We start from the raw sequence: 13,111 nt of genomic DNA on the forward strand, positions 1-13,111 counted from the left end.
CGACAGTGTATTTACAAAAACAAGAAACCAATTTGTAGTATTCAAACTCGAAAAAATCTCTCAAATAAAAAAATTTAATTATTTTCTTTTTTATATATTCATATACAAGCAACAAATGACAAAAATGCTCCCTCTAACTGTGAAAATGCACTGAATCATAAATTAACCAATATATGGACTTATTATAGAAACCCCCCCCCCAAATCTCTCACCCAACACCATATTATTGACTATATATGTTACTCTCATATCGACTCTGTTCCATCGACTCTGCTTCTCTTGCTCCGGTGCTTTCCATATCGGTGGCGCCTAGGGATTCCACCAAACGTGACTGGATCATAAACCCTAAGCCTTTGAGCCTCAGCGGGATTTACCACACACTCTGATAAAGCAACCTTGTACCTTGTCCGATCGTAGCAATACGAGTAAGTCATGTGTTTCCTTCTGAAAATATCCATTTTACTCCTCTGTGATGGGGTGATCTCCTGTGCCGCACGGATATCCTCGGCCGCTCCTTCATCACACCTCGGAAACTGCTCGATTGGGTCCACAGGGCAGCCGTGAAGGACTAGATCAGAGAACCGTGCAATGTAAGGCGCATATTTGTAGTTTACACCGTACTTGCCACCATTAGTCGCCCATTTAGAACCGTCCCATATTGTTGTGTATAGAGACATCGGCTTTGATGGGAAGTCACCGCCCATTGAAGCTGTACGTTTGACCTCTCTGATCGGAACATTGTCTACAAAGAATCTGCATAACCAAAAAGAACAACTCTGATCATAAAAAATAATAACGAGGGACAAGGATTCAATTAGCTATAAAGAAAAAAACATATGTCCGTTAAGTAAGTTTGATTTTGATCAATATCCTAAAACTGTAAGCATAGAAATATAACATTTTTGGCATAAAAAAATATCCAGCTTTTGATGAACTAAGTAAAAAGATTCTCAACTTGTGATTTTTGGACCCCCAAAGGAAAAAAAACATACTCTTCTCTATGGGGTCATTGTTGATGCCAAAAAATCGAAAGCTGTAAACCATTTTGGGGGCTCACACACACTTGAAATTGACAGGAACAATACAACCAAAAGCAAATGATGTCCCCAAGCATCACAAAACTTTCCACAACAAGGAAAAAAATTAATACCCAACCAAGAAATGTGTAGCAATTTTTATCAACAAAAAAGATCCGCCCATCATTAAAAACCCCACTTGAGTTTCCTTAAATAGAAGATGACATTATTGAATCCAGAAAGCTTAAATTCAAAATGGGGTCTAGAGCCTAATCTCATTTCAAAACTCTTAATTGAGTTAATAACAAACACAGAGATTAAGAGAGACTTTTAGTTTATACTTACATGATGTGAGAATCAGACCAGAGGATACTGTATTGATGAAAATCTTCAGTTGGATCAAACCAGAGATTATATCTCTCTTCTCTTCCTAAATGAGTGCTTCCATTACCGTAAATGTTTGTCTGAATCCTCCATTCTTTTCCTCTAATGTTACCAAGAAACTCAAAATCAATCTCATCATGGTTCTTCTCATACATATCTCCATTGGACATCTGAAACCATACCAACCCAAAATAAAAATCATTATTACTTAATACTAATCCCAAATCAATAGTGAAATTAATCATATTTATGGAAAAAAGATCCTTATTTGGTTAATCCTAACAATACCCAACAGCTACAAAACTGTGAATCTAAGCTAAATTAAGGGTTTTGAACTTACATAAAAGGCAACAACAACACCAGCTGAATAATCAGAAGGTAATTTGATAGAAGCACTGAAGAACCCATGCAAGTAAAGATCATTTGAAGCAAACCCAGAACCTATAAAATAAACTAAATCATCATCATCATCATCATCACTAAACCGAGAAGAACAATGAAAAAGATCAAATAAAAAAAAAACAGAGGAAGATTAAAAAAAAAAGAATCGTACCGCTTCTTTCATCGAGCGTTAACCGGACAGATTTGCCATCTTTATGAACAAACAAGTTCTTGTCACCGAAAAGCTGAGTGTAACCTTCTTCAAAAGATGTGATTGGAAGGTTTTGAATAGCGAACCCAGAAACTAAACCGGAAAACAGAGACATGAAAACCAAGAAACGACTCAAAGTTTCCATCTTTTGTACTAAAACGCTTCTGTGTGTGTATGTGTAGATTGATAGCGTTAAGAGATGATAGCTTGCGTAGGAAAGCTATGGAGGTTTAGAGAGAGAGAGAGAAGGAGACGAAAGGCTCAATGAAAGAGAGAGAGAGAGTGAATATGGATTCCATCTGTCTTTTGGGTTGTTTATATTTTCGATTTTTTTTTCCTTTTTCTGTAATCATGATTAATGAATTTTTAATTTTACGCGGTGGTGTGGTGACATTACAAGGCAACAAAATCTTTTTAACGAAATCTAAATAATTTTCTAATCAAAAATGATAAATTGTTATAAATTATTTGTATGTTTTGGATATAGTAATTTGGTATTAGTTTCCGATAATTTTGTAATTTTTATATTTTCCTAAAGTACACAGATATTTAACGTAAACCATATTACTAAATGATAGTAATAAATCATGTTCTCTAATATTATATCATGGTTCGTTTTTAGCATATGATTTTCTTTGGAGCGATATTTGTATTTTTGTCACATTGTCGAGATATTTGTATTCAATGGTTTTCATTCCACGAGAAGTATTTTTCATTCCACATTTTAGTTTTGCAATAACAGTGATCGATCACCTAAATACGTTCAGACGAAAATAGTATACTAAATTTACTGCTAGTCTAGTAATGAATTAATAATCATAAATCATATTACTATAGTTCTTTGTGTAGATACATATTCTTTTTTTGGTTTACAGACGAAACTATACTAATCTGTGACCTCCGATACTTATACTTTTAAAATATCATAACAATAAAATATTATACATATATAAAATAAAAATGATGGATATATAAAAGACGACGAGAGAAAAACAAAGAGAAGCAAGAAAGCATGAGAGGTTTTGCTTCTTACACATGTGTCCCGACAAATAGTCACAGGTGCTGTGTCAGCAGCTCTATTCACCCAACACCTTCAAAATTATAGATTTAACAAACATGTTGCAAAATTATAAATTCCGTAAGCAAAACTGTAAACAATATTTTCACAAATCTGAAAAGAATGATATAAAACCCCACAAAAGAAAGAAAAAAAAACATTAAAAAATGGCCTCATGGTACAAACATTCATGGTAAAAATATATGAATGTATTTCAAAATTGTGTGTTTTTGGCTTTTCTAGAGGTTTCTTTGAGAAGGGATAAAGTGTAAAATACCAAATGAAAGCTCATAATACAAAACCAAAAAGAAAAGAATATCATTTTTTTTTTTGAGTTGTCTAATAAAAAAGCTGTGGACCATATAGATCTCTCCTCGAAGACAAACGGGGTACATTTTAAGAAAAGGTGAATCATTTGAGCTTTTTAATTTATTTTAAAATTTTTGAGACTTTCGGAGTCAAAAATAAAAGGCGTATCATTGAATTTTCAATATTTAATTAGTATTTTAGGGGGTGTTATTGGAGAAGTAATTTATAAATCTATATAAATTGTAAATTCTAAAAATCAAAATACATGGATTTTGAAATAACATGTTTTATCCTTGGATTTGAATCCTTCTATTTTACACTTTCAAATCCATTCAAATCCATTTAAAACATAATGTGGATTTTGAAATCCAAAAACAAATCATTGAATGAATAACATGGGATTTTAACAAGTATTTGTAAATAATGGAACCAATAACACATCATTTTGATAAGTATTTTGAAATCAATGATTGAATAACACATGATTTTTGTCTAGATTTCCAAATCCATTAAAATCATAGAACCAATAACCCCTCTTAATTTTTAATTAATTGAAATTTCCCATAAAGCGCATAACGAAGTAAATAAAAGTCAGATTGGGTAAGCCGTCCCATTACGCCGTCCCTTTGATACATATGTCCAAAATACCCTTTATTCACGGACACCGTCCGTTGGTGTTTTCGTAAATAAGGCTGACACTAAGAGGACAATAAGACATTTTTTCAAACGGTAAGACCATCTTTACTCGAGTAACCCACATGGGTTACTCAAATCTTAATTAATTATATATTTAATTATAAACTAATTAAAATAACTCACTTAGAAACTTAAACAAAATCAATCCTCCACTAGAGAAACTCACTTAGGTTACTCAATCATTTAAATAATATTTTTTTTACATAAAATATAAAACAATAAAATATTACAAATTTAGAAATATTAAACATAAATTTAAAATAAGAAATATTAAACATATTATACATAATTCGGAAGAAGATTTATTGATGGGTTGCACCAAATTTTTGCCAAATATGCTCAATCAAATCTTTTTTCAAACGATCATGCATTTGTGGATCATGAACGTCATTTCGAATGCCCATCAAATTATGTAGATTTGTTTGTCTATCTGTAGAATACGATAGATCAACATGAGAAGTTCCGCTTCCTTCTCCGTGATAGAACTCTGATGGTTCATAGAAATTGTAGGTATGTCGTTTGTCTTCCACTATCATGTTATGCAATATGATACATGCTCTCATTATTTTCCCTATTTTCCTTTTATCCCAAAAAAGTGCTGGATTCTTCACGATCGCAAATCGAGCTTGCAAGACTCCAAAGGCACGCTCTACATCTTTCCGGCATGCTTCTTGAAATTGAGCAAAGAGTTTAGCTTTTCGGCCACGTGGTAGTGTAATTGATTGGATGAAAGTTGCCCAGTTGGGATAGATACCGTCAGTGAGGTAATACGCCATTTCGTATTGATGTCCATTGACAACGTATGAAACTCTTGGAGCTCGGCCCTCTAAGATATCATCAAACACCGGTGAGCGGTCCAAAACATTGATATCATTTAACGTACCCGGTGGTCCGAAAAATGCGTGCCAAATCCATAAATCTTGGGATGCCACTGCCTCTAGTACGATTGTCGGTTTTCCAGATCCACGTGAATATTGTCCTTTCCATGCAGTTGGACAATTCTTCCACTCCCAATGCATACAATCTATGCTCNCATTGATATCATTTAACGTACCAGGTGGTCCGAAAAATGCGTGCCAAATCCATAAATCTTGGGATGCCACTGCCTCTAGTACAATTGTTGGTTTTCCAGATCCACGTGAATATTGTCCTTTCCATGCAGTTGGACAATTCTTCCACTCTCAATGCATACAATCTATGCTACCCACCATTCCGGGGAAACCGCGTTGTTCTCCAATATTTAGTAATCTTTGGAGGTCTTCCGCTGTAGGTCGTCTGAGGTAGACGTCTCCAAATAGATTGATAACTCCGTCTACAAATTTTTCAAGGCATTTGTGTGCGGTTGTTTCAGCTAGTCGTAAATATTCATCCAGCAAATCTCCCGAACATCCGTATGCCATCATACGGATAGCTGCAAAACATTTTTGAAGTGCAGAAAGACCGAGCCTTCCAATAGCATCTCGTCTTTGTCTGAAGTACGGGACTCCATTCTCAATAGTACTAACGATGCGTTCGAACAATGTTTTGTTCATTCTAAAGCGACGACGGAACATAGCAGGAGTGTAAGTCGGATTCTCACCAAAATAATCATTCCATAGTTGAGTGTGGCCTTCTTCGCGGTTTCTATTTATGTGCACTCTTCGGAATATTGGAGCTGGTGGTTCTTCCTCTTGAATCCCTTCCACTATACTATCAACTTCTTCCTCTACCATTTCATCAACTTCATGATCAGAACTCCAATTAGACATTATTAGTCAAATTGGTTTAGTTGTGAGGCTTAGAAGAAGAAATGAAAGCTGTTTAGTTGTGAGGTTATTGGAAGTTGGGTTTTTTTTATGGTTTATGGAAAGATGTTAGTTTTGTTTTGTCAATGAGAAGAAGAAATGAGAACAAGAAATTAGAAGAAGAAATGATAAGATAAATGTTTATTTTGTTTTAAAGAGGAATAAATGAAAAGGAGAAATGAGAATGAAGCGGATGAAGTAGCAAATAAAATTGAACTTGAACCTTCAATATATAGAACTTACAAGCACAATCAATACCGACACAAGTTACAAACACAATCAATACCGACCACCCGTGAATGACACTAAAAACAACCAACACATTCACGGGTTGCAAACAGTCCATTCAACAAACAAAAGCCGACCACAAGTAAACAAAAGAGACACCCGTGAATGGAACTAAAAAACAACCAACAGATTCACGGGTTGTTAACAGAACACATCAATACAAAACAAAAGACAGCTTCCATTTGCTTGACTACCAACAACTTCCATTCATTTGACTACCAACATGTTTCACTTTAGACGGCAACGAGACAGCTTTATATGTCATCCCAAAACCTGAAACAAAAGAAGAACACAAGTTAAACAATAGTTAAACAATTGTAAAACAATATTAAGACAATAGTTAAACACAAAACCTGAAACAAAAGAAGAACACAAGTTAAACAATAGTTAAACAATTGTAAAACAATATTAAGACAATAGTTAAACACAAAACCTGACAACCAAGACTTAAACGGGTGTTAGTTCAACATTTGATCAACAAGTTTATCTCTAAGTAGGACTTCAGCAGGTGTTAGTTCACTCTTGTTAAGTAGGCTGTCTAGCAATCTCATTTTGCCGTGCCTCTCTTTAGCCGCCTGTTCTTGATCCTTCATTGCTATTATTCTATCCAACTTACTGACAGAACCATCATCCACATCAATACTAACTGCAGGTTTCTTTCCTTTCTTCTTGGCAGCTTTAACTCCCGGAGGCCTCCTCTCGTCTCCACCATTGCTCGAAGGAGCTGAGAAATCTCCTTCAGAAGAAAGCTTAGTCCGCTTAGTTTGAAGGCTGAGAAGGGAATCCAGGGCTAAAGTTTGAAGGCTGAGAAGAGAATCCATGGCTAAAGTTTGAAGGCTGAGAGTTGAATCCAGGGCTAATGTTTGAAGGCTGAGAAGAGAATGGATTACTAAAGTCAATAGGCTAAGAGGATTGGGTGGAAATAGGAGGAATAGGATTATCAGAACAGTTGGATTCTTTTTGAGAATTCAAAAGACCAACAAAATTTTGATCCCAAAAACGATAAGGGTTTCTAGGATCCATTGCTAGTGTTAGTGTAAGCTGAGAGTTTAGGTTTGTGAAAGCTGAGAGTTTAGATTTGTGAAAACAAAGGGTTTGGAGAGATAAACGTTAAGAGTTTGGATTAATGTTTAACAATGGTCATTTATATTGACCTCAAGGTTTATGTGAGTTGAGAGTTTAGATTTTTTAGCTAAAGAGAATAAAGGTTTATTTAGCTAAAGAGTAATGAGTGTTTTAGTACTAAAGAGATATACTTTTCAGTATATCTCTATGAATAGACCGATTGAAACACTTTTCAGTAAATCTTCTTGGGTAAAAGTTTTCAAAAAGCTGATCTTTAAAGTCAATACTAAATTCAAACTCAATCATATAGGTTTTGGATAATTTTACACACAAACTCAAAGTTAAACAATTAATCAAATATAAAACCAAAAATCAAACTCAACCACTTGATCAAACAGCATAACAACACTTGAGTAAATTTAAGACACACATTGTTTTGGAAAATTTTAAACCCTTGAGCAAATTTTTAAACAAACACGGTTCATCACATATCAAATACAAAAACACACGGTTTGATGTTCAATTATTTTTACCGAACCTCAAACATTCTCAGCATCAAATACAAACAGCTACACATGAAGACAAAGACAAACATAACACTTCAATCATTCTTACAATCTATAACACTTACAGAATATAAAAAAGCTACACAATCTATAACATTTAACAACTACACATCAAGACAAAGACAAACATAACACTTCAATCATTCTTACAATCTATAACACATAGACAAACATAACACTTAAAGAATATAAAAAAGCTACAAATTCATCACAAACACAAACTCAAACAAAACCAAACAACAACAAAATGAAAGCTAGAGTAGCATACCTTTACAAGTAAGAGAATCCAACCGTGTGTCCACTTCACCTTAACCAATCTTCACCATCTAACAGCTACACATCAAGACAAAGACAAACATAACACTTCAATCATTCTTACAATCTATAACACATATACAAACATAACACTTAAAGAATATAAAAAAGCTACAAATTCATCACAAACACAAACTCAAACAAAACCAAACAACAACAAAATGAAAGCTAGAGTAGCATACCTTTACAAGTAAGAGAATCCAACCGTGTGTCCACTTCACCTTAACCAATCTTCACCATTTAACAGCTACACACAGTTTATGAAGCACCTCGCATAAAACATGACAACCGGATCAACATTGATCACACAATTACTTATACACGACATAAACTAAAACATTGTACTCCTAATATTGAGAACAAAACAAGGATTCAATCAACAATCTATAACAAAACAGACAAACATAAGATAACAAGAACATAAAAATGTACTAATCCTTGAAAAAACTATCAGACATTAACTCGATTAAAACATAAACCCAATCACCCTCCAAAAAAATTCTCAAAACCGATTGAACATCAAACTAATCTCATAATCTACGCCTAGTAAGTCAAATCGAAATAAAACATTTACCAATCTAACAATCAATCAATTAATCCGAAACCCTAACAATTATAGACAACCAAAGATTAATTTCAAATACATGCAATAAATCAGAAAGGAGAAGACGAACCTTCTATCTCCGATTCGGTAGCCAATGGACCTCACCGTTCCCTGTAGGCCACCGGAAGAATCCTCCGCCGTCGTTGTCCCACTAAAAGGAACCGCCGCCGTCTGTTGCCGTGAGAACCCAACCGTCAACTCTTACGATTGAGCCGATCTTGAAGCCATCGCGTCCGGGTGACCAAATATCCTCCAGTTTAAGTCGGAAAAATCAATAGATTCGACCTCAATCCATTGATTTTTCCGATTCGGGATGAATCGTTTCTTGATTCGCCTGACTTCTGCGAGAGAGAAGAGAGAGAGACAGTCGGGAGAAAGAGAGAAGAAATGGGAAAGAAAAAAAAAATTTATATTTTCACTCCAACCTATTACAGAATGCCACGTAGCGTTCTTAAGCTGTTGCTAAAATTGCTTCCCATGGTAACGATCCTCACCATCGTGGACCCAGAATTGGATTTTTTAATATTGTTTTGGGGCCCAAAAACATGAGTACCCATGAGAGTACCCATGAGTGGAGATGCCCTAAACAAAACCTTTTTAAAAAAACCGCGGCTGCGTCTAATGAGAATCGCGTGAAGGAGACGCCGGTTTTTTTAAATAAAGACACGTGACGAGTAAGGTGTGGAGTTAGTGGGCTTTTTTTTCTTTCAAAACACTAACATCTGGCGCCGCGGCTCTGTGCTAATGAATGCAATGCATCCTTTAAAACAGTGTCATACCGGTTACTGTGTTCTTGTGCGGGCGATAAAATTTAATTAGCAGATTTTCTTTACCTAATATATATGTGTTTGATGTAATTACATCATTGCAATTTTGAATCTAAAACATCTTCCTTGAAAAAATATTTATATAGATTTATAATTAACTTATATATTTATTTAAGCAACCATTTAAACAAATAACCCTACTCCATGTAAAATATTACACAAAATACCATTGTATTTTAATACAAAATATAATAACAAAATTTTAATATTAATTTGTTGTAACCTGAAAAATGATTATCCAAAAAAATAGTAATTATTAATGTATTAGATTACAAGAAATCATTAATAAAATAATTTCGAAATTATTTAATAAAATTATTTCAAAATTATGTAATAAAATAATTAAACAGATTCTATTTATTGTTTCAGAAATCTTAGGAAAAAATAACAAACTATTTAGAAAATTATAAAACTTAAATTTATTTATAAAACTAAGATTAAATATTTACATATCTAAATCATTTAATAATAACAAATATATATTAAAATTAGGATACAACATTGTTTATATTTTTAAAATATATCTATATACTTATTTAAGCTATGTTGTTAAAAATTTAACCAGTTCTGATGTGACATATTACGAAAATGCTATTATATTTTAATTATTCTAATAACTAACAAAAGAAAAGTTTAGATTTGTTTACAAAATAATAAAACTCTATTTATTGTTTCACAAATCTTAGGAAATAATAACAAACTATTTAATTGGCTAAAACTTAATTGTTTATACACAATATTCACTATATAAACAATACTAAGTGTATAATATTGATAATATACATAACCCAATTGTAATTTTCACCTATAAAATTAATATACAACATGTTACACCAATAACTTCAATTTGTAATTTGGTATATTAAGATCTCTAAACACGATCACATCAATTTGTAATACCAAATCACAGGTCAATACATATTTTGTTGGATTTTTTTGGCTTTATCGAATGTATAATTAACAAATTTGATATTGCACCAAACCAAAATAATAGTACCAGCTACGGGTCGAAATCAAAGAATGACCTTAAGTAAATTAACTATATGATTTTATAAAATATATAGAATTAATAAATTTTCTACTATTATTCTGTAACAAACAAATCCAAATTTACATAAATATTTCCTCAAGCTGGTAACATTATTCTACAAAATATTAACGTGTATTTATGAGTCGGATAATAAAACGGGTAATGAGACGGGTAACGAGACGCTCAAAAATTAAATTAATATCTAATACTCAATCATTGTTATGGATAATATAATTATTATATCCTTTACTCGACCCTAAAGCTGCGGGTACCTTTTTTCGGAACGGATACAAACCAAAAAACGGGTCTAATACGGGTATCGGTAGTAGTTTCCATGCCTACCTATTAATAGTTTAATATGAATCAAAATTCACCATATAATACTATATTATATAACATGTAAATAAATGATACAACAGAAACATAATATTAACAAATAACAAAATAAAATAAAAATTCTCCACGCTGGTATTCTAATACGAGTTATTATCTAGTATTCTATTATATTCGAAAGAGAAACAGACATTTTTTACAAATTAGTTGATGCGATCTTTCTCAAAAAAATAAAAAAAACAAAACTGTATAACTATAATTGGTGTGGCCAATTTTGTTTAATACAGTATGTATGTACAGTATTAAATAGGTAAATTTAACCAAATTATAGTTAACAGTAACACATGCTTCCACGTCAACACAGAGCAGCCGTTAGATCTCTACCATGCTTTCTAAGATATCTAAATATGCTGACACGTATATACTACATAACTGCCTGCGATGTAGATAACGGCAACATTAACGCCGTTAATTCATTCTTTTTTGCTGTATCAGACAGTTCTCCAATACTTAACGCGTTTATATGTATATGCTTATCCTTTCTCAGCGATAATTATTACGATCTTAATACTTTTTCATTACAATAATTAAAGGATTTAGTAGATGGGAAAATATTACTAAAATACTTCTTTTTTTGTAGTACTAATCTTATACCCATGTGTAGTTTAGTACAAGAATAATGTTTTATGCTAACGTGTACATAAGCACAAGTGAAGCTATCATCAATCTAGTAGTTTAGACTTAAGATGATCCCAATGTATGAGAATTCACGTGTGGCTTTTTGCATGGGTCTAGTCCCCACGTATCAAATCGAATCACAGCCGTTGATATCTGTATGGGGATCTTTTTACTCTTTTTTTTTGGCAAAATAATAGTAATATTTTTTGGCTTAACGAATTGGTTTACTCATATATGCTTTCATCCAACAAATGAGAAATAAAATTAGGGAATTGTATCAAACTACTAGCCACTGGGTGCATTTACGTTCAAGCTTCGCTTTATTTCCATTAATATAGAAACGTTTATATTTTCAGTCGACAATCACAATAAACTAAATAATTTGAATAACGATTAAATTAATGAAGAAAAAATACTTAACAAGACAATCAATGTTAAGATCTTTCTATTTTCTAATGATTGCAAACAATTTATTATATGTGATTAATCAATTATTTTGGTTTTTTTTTAGATTGTTCGCGTTATGTTCATATTAATGTTATGTGCTTTAAAAAAAATTAAAGTGATAAATTAATGTGATGTTTTGATTATTGGTAACTAGAATCATTGTATTTATTTTCTCAAATAAATAATGTAGGAGTATTTGTTTGAGTCCAATGGTTGATATTATCAATTTGAACCATTTATAATCGTATTTTCTGCAATATCTAAACTACCTTTGTTTCTAGGGATGTTTATAAAATATTCTCTATCAATGAGTTTTCAAATTTTTGATTAGAATTATGTTTAGTCTTCAAGAATAGGTTGATTTTTAATATCCAACGGAAAACTAAATGTTTTTCAATAAACTTTAAATTAAAACAAAAATCATAGATTGATAATTTCATAATCGGATTCAAAGACTCAGATTTTCATGTATTGTGCCCACCAAATCATAATCGGATCCAAAAATTCAGATTTTTATGTGTGGAGTGTGGTGTCCACCAAATCATGCATATCAACAAATAATTTTTAGTCATAATATCTAACACATATTCTTTAAACAAATCATGAAAGCTCAATTTGTAATTGTTTCATCAATTGAAATGAATTTATAGTTACAAATCACAACTAGCAAAATTTTATTCTATGCTGTATAAATACATTACTCATAACTCATTACTTAACACTGAAAAAGAAATTTAGGATTATATATAGAACGAGATATATTGACGTTTTGAGCTCTTTTCTTGCGAATATAAAATTTTAATATTTTTTATGTATAATCTTGATAAGCTAAATAATTTAAATAATGGCTAATAATCTACCTACAAATGAGAAAAACAAATGAATAAAATACTTAACATGAAAAATGATTCAATTTTAATAAATTTAATATAATTTGAATGATCAAAACGTTATATATGTATTTGTCCTAGTAGGTGAAAAATCAATTCAAATCAAAATTTTGGATTTTTATGTAAATGTAAAAGGAACATCCAACATAATTATTAAAATTAATACACCAAAATAGTTGTTTGAGGCGGTTCACATTAGTGTTATGTTTTAATTACTAGTGATCATTATT

The 13,111-nt window shown here is 32.1% G+C and overlaps 2 protein-coding genes across 2 annotated transcripts; both read right to left on the bottom strand.

Moving 5' to 3' along the window:
* Positions 1 to 56: 56 nt before the first annotated feature.
* On the bottom strand, positions 57 to 2,286 carry LOC104773877 (probable xyloglucan endotransglucosylase/hydrolase protein 27). The gene is made up of 4 exons (XM_010498545.2): positions 1,954 to 2,286; positions 1,741 to 1,841; positions 1,362 to 1,570; positions 57 to 753 (listed from the first exon to the last, which is right to left on the bottom strand). Exons 1-4 carry the CDS (start codon positions 2,135 to 2,137, stop codon positions 246 to 248), a joined length of 1,002 nt encoding a protein of 333 aa, XP_010496847.1. The 5' UTR covers positions 2,138 to 2,286; the 3' UTR covers positions 57 to 245.
* A 2,070-nt stretch (positions 2,287 to 4,356) lies between these two features.
* LOC104773879 lies at positions 4,357 to 5,802 on the bottom strand. Its single transcript, XM_010498547.2, has 2 exons — positions 5,247 to 5,802; positions 4,357 to 5,078 (listed from the first exon to the last, which is right to left on the bottom strand). The coding sequence occupies exons 1-2, from the start codon at positions 5,800 to 5,802 to the stop codon at positions 4,357 to 4,359; spliced, it is 1,278 nt and encodes a 425-aa protein (XP_010496849.2).
* Positions 5,803 to 13,111: the final 7,309 nt, after the last annotated feature.

Source organism: Camelina sativa, unplaced genomic scaffold (genome assembly GCF_000633955.1).
Source record: "Camelina sativa cultivar DH55 unplaced genomic scaffold, Cs unpScaffold00704, whole genome shotgun sequence".
Classification (NCBI taxonomy): Eukaryota; Viridiplantae; Streptophyta; class Magnoliopsida; order Brassicales; family Brassicaceae; genus Camelina; species Camelina sativa.

Excerpts from the sequence above, each read along its gene's own strand:
- LOC104773877 (XM_010498545.2), bottom strand. The coding sequence starts at position 2,137 with ATGGAAACTTTGAGTCGTTTCTTGGTTTTCATGTCTCTGTTTTCCGGT. Across the intron at positions 1,571-1,740 it reads GTGTTGTTGTTGCCTTTTAT|ATGTCCAATGGAGATATGTA; the intron begins GTAAGTTCAAAA and ends GTATGGTTTCAG. Across the intron at positions 754-1,361 it reads TGGTCTGATTCTCACATCAT|ATTCTTTGTAGACAATGTTC; the intron begins GTAAGTATAAAC and ends TTGGTTATGCAG.
- LOC104773879 (XM_010498547.2), bottom strand. The coding sequence starts at position 5,802 with ATGTCTAATTGGAGTTCTGATCATGAAGTTGATGAAATGGTAGAGGAA.